The sequence below is a fragment of the Pongo abelii genome, chromosome 15 (assembly GCF_028885655.2).
Source record: "Pongo abelii isolate AG06213 chromosome 15, NHGRI_mPonAbe1-v2.0_pri, whole genome shotgun sequence".
Taxonomy (NCBI): Eukaryota; Metazoa; Chordata; class Mammalia; order Primates; family Hominidae; genus Pongo; species Pongo abelii.
Window position 1 is genome coordinate 49,160,185 of NC_072000.2, and position 17,151 is coordinate 49,177,335.

The window sequence follows — 17,151 nt, forward strand, 5'->3', positions numbered from 1 at the left end:
TGTTGGGGAGGGACCTCCTGGAACGTGATTAGATCATGGGGGTGGTTCCCCCATGCTGTTCTAGTGATAGTTCTCAGAGGATCTGATGGTTTTATAAGCTTTTCCTCTGTTCGCTCTGCAGTTCTCTTGCCTACTGCCATGTGGAAAAGGAAACGTTTGCTTCCCCTCCACCATGACTGTAAGTTCCTGAGGCCTCCCCAGCCATGCAGGACTGTGAGTCAATTAAACATCTTTTCCTTATAAATTACCCAGTCTTGGGTTATTTCTTCATAGCAGTGTGAGAATGGACTAATAGAAACTCCCAGCTACATTACTCTGCTTTGTTGCTGAAATATATTCAAAGTGGTATATTGGTTTGGACTTAGAAAGTTTCTTTTTAATATAAATTACTGAATGCAGACCCATTATGTTGACCCTATTATATTTACCGTTTTGATCCATTCTGTTGTCTGTGATGGCATTAAGAAGGCTTTACTTGGGGCTGGGCACGGTGGCTCACGCCTGTAATCCCAGCACTTGGGGAGGCCGAGGCGGGCGGATCACGAAGTCAGGAGATCAAGAGCATCCTGGCTAACACGGTGAAACCCCGTCCCGTCTCTACTAAAAATATAAAAAAATTAGCCGGGCGTGGTGGCAGGCACCTGTAGTCCCAGCTACTCAGGAGGCTGAGGCAGGAGCATGGCGTGAACCTGGGAGGCAGAGCTTCCAGTGAGCTGAGATCGCGCCACTGCACTCCAGCCTGAGCGATAGAGCCAGACTCTATCTCAAAAACAAAAACAAACACAAACAAAAAAAGGCTTTGCTTGTATCTGCAATATATATGACATCTTTCTTCTAGTCAGTCTAGTACTAAAGCAGCCTTTAATTATGTGAGTCCTTTATTCTTGGCCTCATTTTTACCCCTATTACATTGTTGGGTAGATGAACCAGCCTCACCACAGAGCTCTCCTCACCTTAAATCTGGCGGGGACTTCAGAGCTCATGGAATTCAAATCACTTCTCTTTCCTTTCTTACCAAATGATAAAAGTGATGCCCAGAAACAAGTGACTTATTCAAGTTTAGACTGGCAAATCTAGAAGCAGAAACCAGAAACTAGGTATCATTCTCTTTCACTATGGTGTTGATAAAAGGGGACAAAAAAGTTACTCTAATTGTTTAGCTCCTTTGAGATAGTATCAACTCTCAATTTGTATGAAAGCAGCTGACTTCTTATGTATGCTGCTCAATAATTCTGTCAAAACCACAGAGAGGAAACACTAAGTTATTGCCTAGTATAGTTATCAGTTTATTATAACTGGACTTTTTATTTCTTCTTTAGTAGTGAGCACAATGCTAAGCTGTGACAGGAGGAGTAAAGGAGCCAAGGAGCCTCTTTGTTGTTCCACTGTGCTACATCTTCATGCATCATGCTCCTGCTACATTGTCTGTCAGCAGGGCCTGTGGGTAGGGACATCTGGTGGTGCTTTGCCCCAGCTGCATGCCAGAATCATGCAGTCCCTCAACAACCTCACACAGAGATACCACCACATGCTCAGACTCAGCTGTGTGCACCCATCAGACAAAAAAAAATTACATAAATTAACATGGTGTTACAGACATAACCTAGAGGATTTCATTTATTTATGCTTGCTGTATGGAGAGCTCTATCCATATTTAGGCTTGCAATAGCCTCCTCCTATACCCTCATTGGTAGCCGTTAACCATTCATTATCCATCTTATTATTTAAGTCCTTAAGGTCTTTTTTCTTTTCCACTTTTAAGTCTCCTTTGGGGGTTACTTACCTTAAACCTTATTATTAGTTCATCTTATGACCTGATAGAAATAGGACAAATCAGGTACCTGGCAGGTGAGATACCTTAGAATAGGGAAGGCGCTGAAGTTCTGATAGGGATATATGGGCAGTAGGGGGTCAGACTCTTGGTTTGAGTCAAGTTTATGCCATTTCAATTACCTTTTTACTTTTTGTTAAGGGACTTAACCACCTTCTTGACTCCTAAAACACTATCCATTAACTTCAAGCAGTATAGCATTAGATCAAATATTGGCAACTCAAGTTCTACAACAGCATTTTTTTTGGCCACTCCAAAATAACCCTTTCTTTTGATCCATCCTATATCCACCAAGGGTCTTTATGGCAGAAATAATCATGGTAGTTTAAAGAATTGTCTTAGTCCAACTGTACTGTTCTTTTTACAGTGTTTCCATGAGTCCTGTAATTATATAACTGCTGATTATTACTATGTTATTTTATTTACTTATTTATTTTAAAAGAAGGAATCTTTCTGTTACCCAGGCTAGGGTGCAGTGGCTAGTTGCAGGCATGATCATAGCACACTTCAGCCTTGAACTCCTGGGCTCAAGCTATCCTCCTTCTTCAGCCTCCCAGGTAGTTGAGACTACAGATATATGACACCATGCCTTCTCTGACTAAAACACTTAAGAAACAAGAAAATGTTATTAATCATTTTTTTTTTTTGAGGAAACTTAAACAGGACCAGTCGTGATTTGTTTTTATTTCTATCATCCAGTAATTAGTAACAAACAAAAAACAAGAAACAAATACTATAAAAGCAAACTAACTTTATTTGAATAATCTAAATAGAGAACAAGGGTAGGTGAATGTGTAGCCAGAGGGAAAATATCCGATGTCAAGTTTCAAAACATAACAAGCGAAAATAAGTTTATTTCTAAAAGAAATTTCAGTGAAAGAAAAAGGATGTTTATTATGACATAATATATTGATTCCTAATGGTGGATCTATTAACTGTTTGTCTAATCTAGTCAAAATATTTAAGCTGTTTCTGCATATGTAAATAAGGCTTAAAAATTAGAGAACAAAATCTGTTCTCTAATTTTACCTAGTAAAATAATGGCAAAGCAATAAACTAAATTTACATAGGTTTCATAGATATGCCTATCACAAGTTTAAAATAAAAACAATCAAGAGAGAAGCATGTCAACAATGTGTAATTTAATTCCAACAATGTGTAATTTAAACATTAGGCTTGGATAACAACTGGTAACAAATCCTACTCTGGCTTGGATAATAACTGGTAACAAATGCTAACTTAAAAGTTTTCATGAATTCGATAGCTACCAATACAACCTCTGTCATCCTTCTCACCTTCTCTTACTTAAATGGTAGCAAAATTTTCTTGAAATAAAAAAAAAAAATCTGCTTAGGAAATGATTTTCTTAAAGTAAACAGACTTGGATGCTTATTAAAAAATTATCTATATATATTTTAATATGCAAAAACAGAAATTTACAGATATCTACACGAGCAAAAACAATTTTCTTTACATTTTTAGTAAGCTGTAGCAATGAGGATATTTTGAACACAAACACATGAAACCTTCAAAAAAGTCCACATTTTCATAGGAAGCTACTTTACAAAGAAAATACATGTACTCCAGTTGAAAATACAAACACACTGTCTGCTTTATGGTAAAAATCCCAGGAATCATATTTTCTCATTTTACTATGCAGAATCAGAGTTTGAAAAATAATAATCTTTCTCTTCTTCATCTAAAGATTCCACAGCATTAGTGAAAAGTTTTCCAATACCAGAGTTTTCTCCTAAATCTGTAAAGAGAAGTTTAATAAAAAGATAATAAATTTCTAAAAGTACTTTCAATAAAACTGAAAACAACTATAAGGAATAAAATGCTAAGTCTATCCACTTGAGAGCAATTAATTTTAATACCATTTAAATAAAGAACCTACCTTATAATAGAACTGAGCCACAAAAGAAAGCTGTAAGTATATTACCTGTGTTAAATGGGGTTTTCCTTCTTGGTGGTGGAGTTGAGAAATCAGTTTCAACCTATAAAAGAGTTATGTACTATTAATAGCTAAATGGTACCTCCTCGTGAAGTCTACCTCAAATCTAGACAAAATTAAGCATGCTTATCCCCAGATTACGTTGAACATATGCCTATAACAACATTTAATCACATTATAATTATCTGTGAAATGCCTAATTCTCTTTTGGGTTTATCCAGGGCAAGAACCATGACTTACTCAACGTTGTTTCCTAGTGCTGGCAAACACTCCTCTAAGAAATTATAAACTAATGCTATAGCAGTTAAAGGATAGTCTATGGGCCTCCAAAAGTTGCCAAAATGTACTAAGTAATTAAGTAATGAATATACTGGCTTAGTAAATTTAAAATATAAACACAATTTATCATGATTATATATAGTAATTATAATTACAATACTATACTGTACTATTACAGTATAGTAATTACTATACAGAATAGTAATTACTGTATTACTTTTACCTACAGTCCGTTATTATAACAGTACAATGTTTTATACTAGCAGAATTTTAATTCTCTGTACTTGAAATTCTTGGCTAAAATGGTAATATAAATGGCAAGTTTGAAGTACATGCTCACACACATTACAATGCTTATCAAACTATTGGCCATGGCTGGCAATCCTTAAAAATCTTTTAAAAATAAAAAGTAACAGAACAGAATATAGTAGCCCCTATACTAAGTACTGTTTTAAGAAATGTTTGAGATACAAATTCATGCTCACGACTATGATATAAATGTATTTTTTTCTGAGATGAGGTAAAACACTGCATTATATCATTTAGACCTCAAAATCATTTGGTAACATAAATCAATATAATCATGATCCCCATTGTCATACCACACATGAATAAAATGGTATTAGAAAGCTCAAGTAACTTGCTCAATGTCATAAAACAAGGGACTCAAGGGGGTTCCCATAAGTTACCATTCTCGAAGATTAGCTACTTACTTTGAGGAAATTTGAGATGAAATACTTTTTCCAGAATCCTAGTACTTATATATGATAATCATTTATTGAAATTAAAATCAGAAAATTAAAAATTTAAAAAGTAATTCAAGGGGATAAAGGACTGTCCTAATCTTTTCTCTAAGGGATATAGATCATTCTATTAAGGCATCTTTCAGTTAAAAATTTTTCTGTAGTTGGACTTTAAATGTTAGAATGTAAAAAAATAAAATTAAGTAGCTAAATCTGAAAAACACCTGAAACCATTTTAAAGCTACATAGAATTTGATGAAATTTCATACTTTATGAGAATTGTGACTCAGTCTGAATTATTCTTCAATCCTTGAACAGATACGCTTTTGTGTTTTGCCTGAAATATCCTTCCCAGACCTGTGTATATTTTTCCCACCCTTCATTTCCCAAAAATCAAAGTTTTTACCCATTTTCCCCTTGCTCCAATGTTTCAGTCAATGCGATGCCATCTGTAATCCTACAGTACTTATGTGCTAACCTCATTCATGGCTTCATTATTGTAACTTGTTACATTATAATCACCTCAGGGACAGGGACTGTTACATCACAACTATCACAGTTTATCACATATTAAAGTTGTTTGATAGATATGTGTTGGATAAAGAAAAATACTTACTAATTTTTTCTTGATGTTGCCCCAGACAATACCACCATTACTTTTATGATATTTTTGCATACGAAAAACATATTTATCACAGTCATTCCTGTTTGAATACAAAATAATTTTAAGTCAACAATATTTTTAAGTCAACTTAATAATTTTAACTGTCATACTTTTAACCACAGGTTGAACAACAATTGCCTAAATTAATTTCAAATGTATTTCTTTTTTTGAAACAGGGTCTCACTCTGTCACCTAGGCAGGAGTGCAGTAACATGATAATGGCTCACTGCAGCCTCAACCTCCTGGGCTCAAGTGATCCTCCCAACTCAGCCTCCCAAGTAGCTTGGACTACAGGCACGTGCCATCATGCCTGGCTAATCTTTGTATTTTTCTTAAGTGACAGGGTTTTGCCACATTGCCCAGGCTGGTCTCAAACTACTGAGCTTGTCAAGCAATCTGCCCTCCTGGGCCTCCCAAAGTGTTGGGATGACAGGCGTGAGCCACCACGCCTGACCTCAAACGTATTTCCATCTTTAAAAAGTACATTTTGTATTTTAAAGAGGACAATAAAATGTGCCTATGGAGATGGACAAAATGCTTAAACATTTTAAAGGAAATACTGAATAAGACTATTTTGGGAAATAATGCTTTGCTTACCATTCGTTGTACCGTCTACGCTCTTTCCGGTATCTTGCTGCCTCTCTTGGTTTTCCAAAACTCCCACTGAGACTTCTTGTCCTTGGACTCCCTTTTGCTATACCATTATCTCTCCTGTTCACTTCCTTCCCTATCCTAATTGAATCTCAGTTTATTCACTTTAAAGATATGCCTGGTGATTGAAAACTCTCAATTTTTCCAACTGTGCTGGGTTTCCAATCCACCTCATGAAGCCTTTTATTTCTACAAAATTGTATCTTTCTTGAATTCCCCATACCAACCACCAAAGTTTTTTTCTTTATTTCCTTTATCTCTTCCCTTACAAGCAAATATGCTTGACTCGTAACTGAAGAGATTAAAAGCCAAGTAGAATTGTTGGTTGTTTTTAATTCCCTAAACCCACAATTCCTAATCCCACTTATGACAGTAAATACCAGCTGAACACCCATTTCCATACTCTCTCTCGGCTCTAAGATCTTACATACCTGAGTATCCTCTGTTCTTTATGACTATTTGGGAACAACCTTAAAGGCATGACATGAAGAAATGTGACTCTAGAATATTTATCTGACTCAAATACTGCTGTATAGCAATGAATAAACCTTGTCAGTTTTTAGCAAATTGCTTAACAAATGAACAGGTGTGATCCCAGCACTTTGGGAGGCTGAGGCTGGTGGATTACCTGAGGTCAGGAGTTCAAGACCAGACTGGCCAACATGGTGAAACCCCATCTCTGCTAACAATACAAAAATTAGCCAGGCACGGTGGCATGCACCTGTAATCCCTGCTACTTGGGAGGCTGAGGCATAAGAATTGCTCGAACCCGGTAGATGGAGGTGGTAGTGAGCCGAGATTGCGTCACTGCTCTCCAACCTGAGCAACTCCATCTCAAAAACAAACAAAAAACAAATGAACAGGCCTAGCCAGTTGTTCAGGATTAACAACTGGTAAGTCTATTGTCAAAGAGATGTCTTTGAAGACATCAGAGTTTTTCACTTCTGAAGTGATATAACTGATTACTTAAAACTGTTATGAAAAGTACGTCAATTACTAGAGCTAGTAAAGTCAGAGAGTGAAGTAGCCTAAGAAAATCATTTTTTTAAGAAAAAATTTTAGACAATATAGATTCATAACATAAGTGAATCTATCGTATTTCTTTAATTGTAAAAGTGATATAAATGGACAGAAAATATCCCCCAAAACAAAAAACAAAAACCCACAACCCACACTGGTGTCATTCTACAACCTAGAAATAATGGCTGGTGATGTGTAAGTTAAGAAATTTCCTTCCTTATGAGTTTGTTACATAAAATTGGGATCATGCTGAATGTAATTTTCCTAGCTTTTAAAAACTACTATCCACTGGCCATTTTTCTGTCATTAAATTCTTGAAGACATGATTTGTTTCATATTCCATTATATGGATAACTCTTAATTTATAACTTTCCTTATTTTTGGATGTTTTGGTCATTCTCAAACTTTCAGTATTATGTTTTATGATGTACATCTTTGTTCCAAATCTCGTATTTCTTTAAAGTGTCTAATAAAATTCAACGGCCAAAAGGATGAAGTTTTTTTTTTTTTTTTTGAGACAGAGTCTCGCACTGTCACCTGGGCTGGAGTGCAATGGCGTGATCTCGGCTCACTGCAAGCTCCGCCTCCCGGGTTCAGGTGGTTCTCCTGCCTCAGCCTTCTGAGTAGCTAGGATTACAGACACACACCACCACATCCGGCTAATTTTTTGTATTTTTAGTAGAGATGGGGTTTCACTATGTTGGCCAGACTGGTCTCGAAATTCTGACCTTGTGATCCGTTGGCCTCAGCCTCCCAAAGTGCTGGGATTACAGGTGTGAGCTACCGCGCCTGGCCAAGGATGAATATTTTAAGGCTTTTGATGAATTGATCAAAGTGCTTATCAAAAAATTTGTCCAAAATAGTATTCTCAGTATGCTTTCCCCTGTACTAAATACTAAAAATAATTTTTAGATGCCTAGGAAAATTATATTTTTATCCAATAAGTGCAAATTAAAATTTTAGCAATTTAGCAAGCTTCCTGAGAGTACTGAATAGTTTTTTTCTCAGTCATTATTATCTTGCTTCTGCCTCTCATTTTGTGGAAATTGCTCTAAGATCAGCAATGGCCTCTTACTTGCCAAATGGAATAGTTATTTTCAGGCCTCATTCTTACTACCTTCCATCTTTTTTTGGTGACATTTTATTGTTAGTCACCCCTACTTTTTTCTTAATTTTATTTATTTGTATGTTTCAAATTGTTCTTGTATTCACATGGTTCAAAATTCAAAAGCCCCCCTCTCCTTCCTCCAGCTACCTTAGTTCTCCCTAAAGATCACCAATGTTTTGGTTTCTTACGCATCCTTTTAGAAAGAATCTAATAAAAGCAATTATACACACACACACACACACACACACACAAGTATATACATATATGCATCCACACATATAGCTTCTATTTACACAAACAGTAGTATATTATTCACTGCATCTACCTTTGTTTCATTTAATATATCTTAGGCATTTTATCATAATAGCAATAAAAAATATCTTCATTAATTTCTTTTTTTTTTTGAGACAGGATCTCACTCTGTTGCCCAGGATGGAGTGCAATTGTCACAATCACAGCTCACTGCAGCCTACACCTCTGGGACTCAAGCAGTCCTTCTACATCAGCCTCCCTAGTAGCTAGGGCCACAGGCTTGCCCCACTGCATCCTGCTAACATTTTTGGGTTTTTTTTTGTAGAAATGGGGTCTTCCTATGTTGCCCATGCTGGTCTTGAACTCCTGGGCTCAAGTGATCCTTCCACCTCAGCCTCCCAAAGTGCTGGGATTACAGCCTTCAGCCACTGTGCCTGGCTCTTCATTAATTTCTATGACTATATAATGGACCAGAGTTCATTTAATTAGTCCCCACTGATAGATTTTTGAGGTACTGCCATTTAAACAATGCTACAATGAATAAGCCGTACATTCACAATTCTATAAGTAAAATTCCTAAGTCAAAGGGCATATGCATTTATAATTTTGATACAAATTGTTGCTGCAAAGATCGCACTAATTTACCTTTTCACTAGCAATGCACAAAAATTAACAATGCATTCCTTGTTAATTTGTAGGAATGCTGTATATATTACGGAAATTAGCCTTTTGCCTGTGACAAGTTGCATATATTCTTTTCTCAGGTTGTCTTTTGTTTGTAGTGGTTGGTACCAGGTAAAATTTGTTAAACATTTTTACACGTTGACTTCATTCATCTTTTCATTAATGGCTTGTAGGTTTTATATTATAGTTAGAAAGACCATCACTAATCTGGTATTATAAAATAATTATCCAAGTTTTCTTTAGTTTTTAGTTTTTTACAAGTAAAACCTTGATCCGTTTCGAATTGATCCAGAAGTAAATGTGGGTTATATCACAATGCTATTTATTGAATAGCACCCCGATTTGATGAGCTTCTCCATCCTTAACTTCTAGAAACTATACATTCTTGATTTTTAAAATAATGACTCTTCCCATTACTGGCATCTATGGTCCTCATGAAATGTTTAAATGTTCCTCACTACTCTGATGCAGAGAATTAACATATCATATGCATGAATATTTACCTATTTATAGAAGCTAGCATGCCAGGACTGACATGCTGACATTGAGGAGTTTTTACCAATGGAAAGATAACTGATGATGGAGTTGTTGGATTTTTGTCCATATTTGGCAGAATATCATCATCATCATCTTCACTGTCCTGGAAACTTGGCAACTAGAAAACAAGTATTTATTATCAGCAGGCACCCCATAAAAGGTATTTTCTCATTATCACAAGATAGTTTTGGAGGACTGATAAGTTGGTTCTTCTTATAACTTTCCAAGTTAGATAATTAAAAACAGTAGTACGTAGAGGAGTAGAGGCTAGAGGAACTCCATTTTAGATGCTAATTCACCATGCTGACTTCTGATTAAACCTGGATCTGGAAATGCCTCTAAGATTTCTACCTCCATGTACTTACTGGAAATCTTGTCCTTAGGTCAAAACAACCTTGGTGTTATTGTAAACACACACTTACCATAAATCCAGCCCTTAGGCAAATTCCCTATGGTATAGAAACCTTGGGTCTGCGGGGGATAACAGTGCACAAATCCACCATCTTGAGGCCACCCAAGAGATGGCTTCTGCTCAAAAGTCTCTATTAAATGTTTCTGAGAAACTGGATTTGTCACCCTCTTTATTCTGCCTGTAACTGAGTAGCGTGGCTTCAAACCATGTTTTAAAACTTTTTTCTCCCCAATTTTAAGATATAACTTTGAGATAAACTGCATATGTGTTTCCATTCATCTTGAAATACAGCCTCAAAATGTGAACATCCACTCCGTTTCTTTACCCATTCTATGCTCCCATGCCTTATGCACATGTATTTACCTAGATGCTTTTTAAGTGCACACCATGCTAATTTATCTGGTCATGTATTTCCTTAGAAGCTTCAGGGGCCAGATCCTGGCACAAACTGGATACCTCCAGAATTCTCTCCCCAGTCAAGGCCAAAACTCACTCCCATCTAGAAATTTACTGCAAGATTTACTACAATTAATTTGTAACCTGGTTGAGCCCAGGATGGTGCTGGCCCCTTCACCAAATGGAATAATATTTCAAGATAAGCTGTTGGAGCAGATTGAGCCACCTAACACCTCTTAACCCCCTCCTCTCCTGCATTCCAAACCATTCTCTCTTTTAAAACTCCTATGTTCACTCCACAAATTGAAGACTGGAATTTCTGGAATTTCACCCACACTTCTCTTTGCTGGCACAGATGATAAAACTCTATCACACCTTGCTCTTGTTATATTGGCTTCTTTTCATAAGCGGCGGGTAGTTGGACCCCTATTGCTGGTTACAATTTTTGGTGGCCCATACAGGGAGCCCTGTGTATTCACAGGAGGCTCCAGACACACCTATCTGATCTTCTGTTGGATGGAGCCATGGAGCCACCTGTTAGTACCAGCTGCTCGTGGCTAGCTGATCCTGTAGAAAGAACATTAGGGGAGCTTCCAGCAGCAGCCAAGGTGCCTTTGTCTTGCAGAACCTCCTTTTCTATTTCTGTCACAGCATCTGCTGCTTCCAAAGCTTCACTGATACAAAGAGAATGTGACATTTTGAAGAAGTCGACAAATGTTGGAACCAGGTTGAGCTGCTGATGTGCACCCAGCCTCCCTCTGCCTCTTTTAGGGTGTTGCTGGGGCTCTGCTCTGTTTAGATTTAGCTGTTGGTGTCACCATTTGGCCATTTTTATGCATTTGTATTTGTGGCACCCTCAGGGCTTTGCTCACATTGGACTCAGTCCCCTGGGGAGGGCCGTTTGAAACTGAGGCAAGGAGTTTGGAACTCTACCCAGCCCTCTTAACTGGGGATTTGTTTGGAGAAAGTGCACCATTTGTTTGCAGTGTAGGTGTATAACCTTAATGTGTGTATGGGCCCTAATCTCTTTCTCTCTTCCTCCATCTTTTCGATTCCTCCCAGCTCCATTCCACTGACTAAATTGGAAACAAGCCATCTACAGCCTAAACTCCCCTGGGCCATAAACACCGTTAGCTTCCTCCAGCTGGAAACAGCTAACCTTGACTGGTGACTTGCGGAAGTGGGAATGTTACAGCAGGTAGCTAGTCAGGGATAAGCAGGGAATGAGAGGGCCTCCCCACCCCCCACCCCCCACCAGGAATGTTGTTAGGTGACCATCCTGTGATGGTCAGGTGGTTGTTAACTGTGTCTCTAAAATAATAATTAATCGCAGCCAGCACCAGGGAAAGGCAATCTCTCAATAAACAGAAACACCTAAAACTGGTGATCAGCAGCTTCCTCATAACATCTCAGAAACTGGGCAAGTGGGCTCAAGCATGTGCATTAAGAGGCAAAATGGAGGAGTTTAACTGGTATATGACCTCCTAAGGACATTCGACTGGTAAGGGAAGAAAGCCTCAAGTGAGCCTGTGTACAAATCCAGTAAACACACTGTAACTTGCTCCCCTCCCAAGTGCTAGCACACCACTGGGCATACAGACAGCCCACCCCAAGGTTAGAATCAGGGGAGAAGGAACACAAGACCCCCAAAAGCATGCCAACATATAAAACCCCAAGTCACAAAGTTAAACCATGCTTCAAGTCGCCTGCTTGGCCCTCTTCGGAGAGTACTTTCTTTCCTTTGGTTCCTGCTTTAAAGTTTTTAAATAAACTTTCATTCCTGCACTAAAACTTGCCTCAGTTTCTCCTTCTGCCTTATGTTTCCTTGGTCAAGTTCTCTTTTTAAAAAATTTTTATAAGTATTATTAAAAAAAAATGGAGACGGAGTCTCCCTATATTGCCCAGGCTGGTCTTAAGCTCCTAGGCTCAAGGGATCCTCCTACCTCGGCCTCCCAAAGTGCTGGGACTGCAGGCATAAGCCACCACACCTGGCCAGAATTGTTTCTTCTGAGGAGGTAAGAACTGTGGTTTCTGCAGACCTATACGGATTCACTGCCAGTAACAGGAGGGATTCATCCTACACTGTATAGGTCTAAGGTGCTGAGGCTCTCCCTGATGGAAGATAAACAAGAATGATGGGGGTCTGCTGGTTGCACAGGTTTAGGCTATGTCTGCTAGAAATTTTAAGGTCAAGGAACAAGGACAAGGACAGAGCCTTAGTCTTTAAAAGACAATTTCTCTTGTGTAAAACAGAGATAATAACACCTATTTCTAAAGGTTATGTAGACCAGAGGTCAGCAAATGTTTTCTGTAAATAATCAGATAGGGAATATTTTAGGTTTTGTGGTCCAGTCTCTGTCCTAACTACTCAACTCTGCACTGTAGCATGAAAGTAGCCATAGACAATATGCAAACAAATCTGACCCTTCGTATCAACAGAACAAAACAAAACTCTAATTCACTTACTATTATGCTTAGCCGTTAGTAGGAACTCAAGCAGTGTTAACCATTGTGGGGAAAAGAAAGAGAGATCAGACTGTTACTGTGTCTATGCAGAAAGAAGCAGACATAAGAGATTCCATTTTGTTCTGTACTAAAAAATTCTTCTGCCTTGAGATGCTGTTAATCTGTAACCTTAGCCCCAATCCTGTACTCACAGAGACATGTGCTGTGTTGACTCAAGGTTTAATGGATTTAGGGCTATGCAGAATGTGCTTTGCTAAAAAAGTGCTTGAAGGCAGTATGCTTGTTAAAAGTCATCACCATTCTCTAATCTCAAGTACCCAGGGACACAATACACTGCAGAAGGCCACAGGGACCTCTGCCTAGGAAAACCAGGTATTGTCCAAGGTTTCGCCCCATGTGATAGCCTGAGATATGGCCTCGTGGGAAGGGAAAGACCTTACCGTCCCCCAGCCCCACACCCATAAAGGGTCTGTGCTGAGGAGGATTAGTAAAATAGGAAGGCCTCTTTGCAGTTGAGATAAGAGGAAGGCATCTGTCTCCTGCTCGTCCCTGGGCAATAGAATATCTCAGTGTAAAACCCGATAGTATGTTCTATTTACTGAGATAGGATAAAACCGCCTTAAGGCTGGAGGTGAGACATGCTAGTGGCAATACTGCTCTTTAATGCACTATACGTGCACATCAAGGCACAGCACCTTTTCTTAACCTTGTTTATGACACAGAGACCTTTGTTTACATGTTTTCCTGCTGACCCTCTCCCCACTATTACCCTATTGTCCTCTGAGATGGTAGAGATAATGATCAATAAATACTGAGGGAACTCAGAGACCAGGGCCAGAGATAGTAGAGATAATGATCAATAAATACTGAGGGAACTCAAGAGACCAGGGCCGGTGCGGGGCCTCAGCAGGGGGCCTCGTATGCCGAGTGCAGGTCCCCTGAGCCCACTTTTCTTTCTCTATACTTTGTCTCTGTGTCTCTTTCTTTTCTCAGTCTCTCGTCCCACCTGTCGAGAAATGCCCACAGGTGTGGAGGGGCAGGCCACCCCTTCAAACTATGTCACAGAAAATGATATAATTTGTTGCTGTCTATTTCTACTTTAGTTCTGTTCTTTACATTTTTATTTTTTTGAGATGGAGTTTCACTCTTGTTGCCCAGGCTGGAGTGCAATGGCGCCATTTCGGCTCACTGCAACCTCCCACTCCTGGGTTCAAGCGATTATCTCACGTCAGCATCCTCAGTAGCTGGGATTACAGGTGCCCACCACCACGCCAGCTAATTTTTGTATTTTTAGTACAGACGGGGTTTCACCATGTTGGCCAGACTGGTCTCGACCTCCTGATCTCAGGTGATCTGCCCACCTTAGCCTCCCAAAGTGCTGGGATTACAGGCGTGAGCCACCATGCCCAGCAGTTCTGTTCTTTATGATGCTACTATTGCATTTAGGCTAAAATATACATATATAGAACCTGAAATGATGGTGGGATAACATAAAGGGTACAATCCCTAGTGGACCATAGCGTTTTGAAGAAAACATTGTCAGGGCCTCTGGTGGCTCTCTTAAAAGACCTCCCTCTATAACCAGTGTAAGCAAAAAGGGGGCCCAGTTAATGATGTTACTAAACTTTATAAAGCATTGTGTAGCCTTTTTAAATTGAAGATAACTTTATGACAATAAATTGGTAGATGAAAAAATTACCCTTATGTCTAGCTCACTAACAACTGTTTGAATTTTTATACTCAATAGTCCAATTGTCTATTATCCACACATTTCTGCATTACTTTAATCTTAATAATCTTTTTTTTTCTTTCTTTGAGACAGAGTCTTGCTCTGTCGCCAGGCTGGAGTGCAGTGGCTGAAACCTCTGTCTACGGGGTTCAAGTGATTCTCCTGCCTCAGCCTCCCAAGTAGCTGGGATTATAGGTGCGCGCCACCACACCCATCTAATTTTTGTATTTTTAGTAGAGACAGGGTTTCACCATGTTGGCCAGAATGGTCTCGATCTCCTGACCTCATGATCCACTCTTCTCGGCCTCCCAAAGTGGCATGAGCCACTGCACCTGGCTAATCTTTTTTTTTTTTTTTTTTTTTTGAGATGGAGTCTCACACCCTGGCCCAGGCTGGAGTGCTGTGGCACCATCTCAGCTCACTGCAAGCTCTGCCTCCTGGGTTTATGCCATTCTCCTGCCTCAGCCTCCCGAGTAGCTGGGACTACAGGCACCCACCACCATGCCCGGCTAATTTTTTGTCTTTTTAGTAAAGACGAGGCTTCACTGTGTTAGCCAGGATGGTCTCGATCTCCTGACCTCGTGATCCGCCCACCTTGGCCTCCCAAAGTGCTGGGATTACAGGTGTGAGCCACTGCACCCGTCCTTCAGCTAATCTTAATATTCTTAACATTTATATTTAGATTCTAGAAAGTCTTAAATGTGCATTTAATATTTGTATTTCACTGTGTTTATGAAAAACATCTTTAATGGATATACAGATTGTTTCCAGTTTTTTGCTATAAAGACAAAACTGCAATAAATATCTTGCAAAGATTTTGGGCTTTTGGATTTCTTAGAATAAACTCTGAAGAATAGAATAAATCTTTATGGCTTTTATAATATATTGCCATAATGCTTTCTTACTAAAAGGTACAATTCAATTTGTATGCCCACTGATGTATGACTGTATCAGTATCACCATTGCTTCTGTTAGCAGTGGATATTTTAACTTATTTTTTTAAAAGATTCTATAATTCAGAAAGTACATATATATAATTTACTTTACTTTCTTGGATTACTAACTAAAATGACCACTTCCCCAAGTGTTTATTCAGCCTTTTGAATTTCTCTTCTTATTCACACTTTTCCTGTGATCTTGGTACTTTTTGTTATTCCAGTAACATGTGAATGAATTGTTCATATCACAGATACTACTAGCTTGGTTGTATTTGCTGTGAATATTTTACTCCAATCACTGAAATTCTTAGTTATTCTACTCTTCATATGACAAAAATTCTTTCATACATTCAAATCTTTTAATACTGTGCTACTATCACTTAATCCCTCCTTTCAATTACTATACAGTATCTTTTATCACCTTTAAAAAAAGTTTGCTTGGTAGTATATTAAACTTTAAATATATATGTTTCACCTAATTCTAGGTTTACTTTACTGTTTGGTTCTACAAACATTACCTTTGAACCAATTGAAGTGCAGACTCTAGAAACTAGTAAGAATGGCATACATCAGCACATTGTTTGCCATACGACTATGATCACATCTAGGGAGGCTACTGATCCTTGGCCTAAATATTAGTGATGAACACTACCATACATAAAAATGAAAGATACAAAAGTCAGTACAGATAAGGAAAACAATGATTTCATGCCTCTTACCAGTATTCTTTGATGCTGTAAAGGTGTTGTACTGAAAAAATCATCATGGTCATCTTTTGGCAACTGTTCCAGAAATTCCCTCATCTGTTGCTTCCTTTTAAGAGTTCCCACTTTGGCAGTTATCTTAATAGTTTGTTTCTGATCAGCATCACCTCTCTTGCCTTAAGAGTCAGCAAACCATTTTGATAAGGATTTGGTTATTTATAGTAACTGCGCTATAAAGTTAACAACCTTTGCAAAGTCTAAATTGTGCATTCATGTTAAAAAAAACCTCAGCCTTGGCCAGGCTCAGTGGCTCATCTCTGTAACCCCAGCACTTCGGGAGGCCAAGGCAGGAGGAATGCTTGAGCCCAGGAGTTCAAGACCTGCCTGGGCAATATAGTGAGACCCCATCTCTAAAAAAATACAGATATAGATAAAGAAAGGAAAAAAAAGAAAGAAAACGTAGCCTGTTATTTTACAAGTCTCCTAGAGAACAAATGATTATTTCTACACTGGGATCTGGGATTTGTGCAATATGATTAGCCCATAGGATACTCATGAAGAGGCTAAGATTAGGCAGGGTGAGGTTAAAAAGATCTTCTCTTTTTTTTTTTTGTAGAGATGGGGTTTTGCCATGTTGTCCAGGCTGGTCTCGAACTTGTGAGCTTAGTAATCGGTCCACCTCGGCCTCCCAAAGTGCTGGGATTACAGGCATGAGCCACCGTGCCTGGCCAAAAAGATCTTTACACTGCAAGAATGATTGCCTCTACATTGCCTCTTGCTGAA

The 17,151-nt window shown here is 38.6% G+C and overlaps 1 protein-coding gene across 4 annotated transcripts in view; it reads right to left on the reverse strand.

The window, feature by feature from the left end:
• Window positions 1-2,562: 2,562 nt before the first annotated feature.
• Window positions 2,563-17,151, reverse strand: part of MIS18BP1 (MIS18 binding protein 1) — a 51,333-nt gene continuing 36,744 nt past the window's right edge. For all 4 annotated transcript variants that reach the window (XM_024231923.3, XM_054530078.2, XM_054530077.2 and 1 more), the window contains 5 exons: window positions 16,384-16,544; window positions 9,690-9,841; window positions 5,424-5,511; window positions 3,774-3,828; window positions 2,563-3,587 (listed from right to left, as the gene is read on the reverse strand). In XM_024231923.3, the coding sequence (XP_024087691.2) occupies window positions 3,484-3,587; window positions 3,774-3,828; window positions 5,424-5,511; window positions 9,690-9,841; window positions 16,384-16,544 (560 nt within the window). In that variant the 3' untranslated portion in view covers window positions 2,563-3,483. The remainder of the gene's footprint in view (window positions 3,588-3,773; window positions 3,829-5,423; window positions 5,512-9,689; window positions 9,842-16,383; window positions 16,545-17,151) is intronic.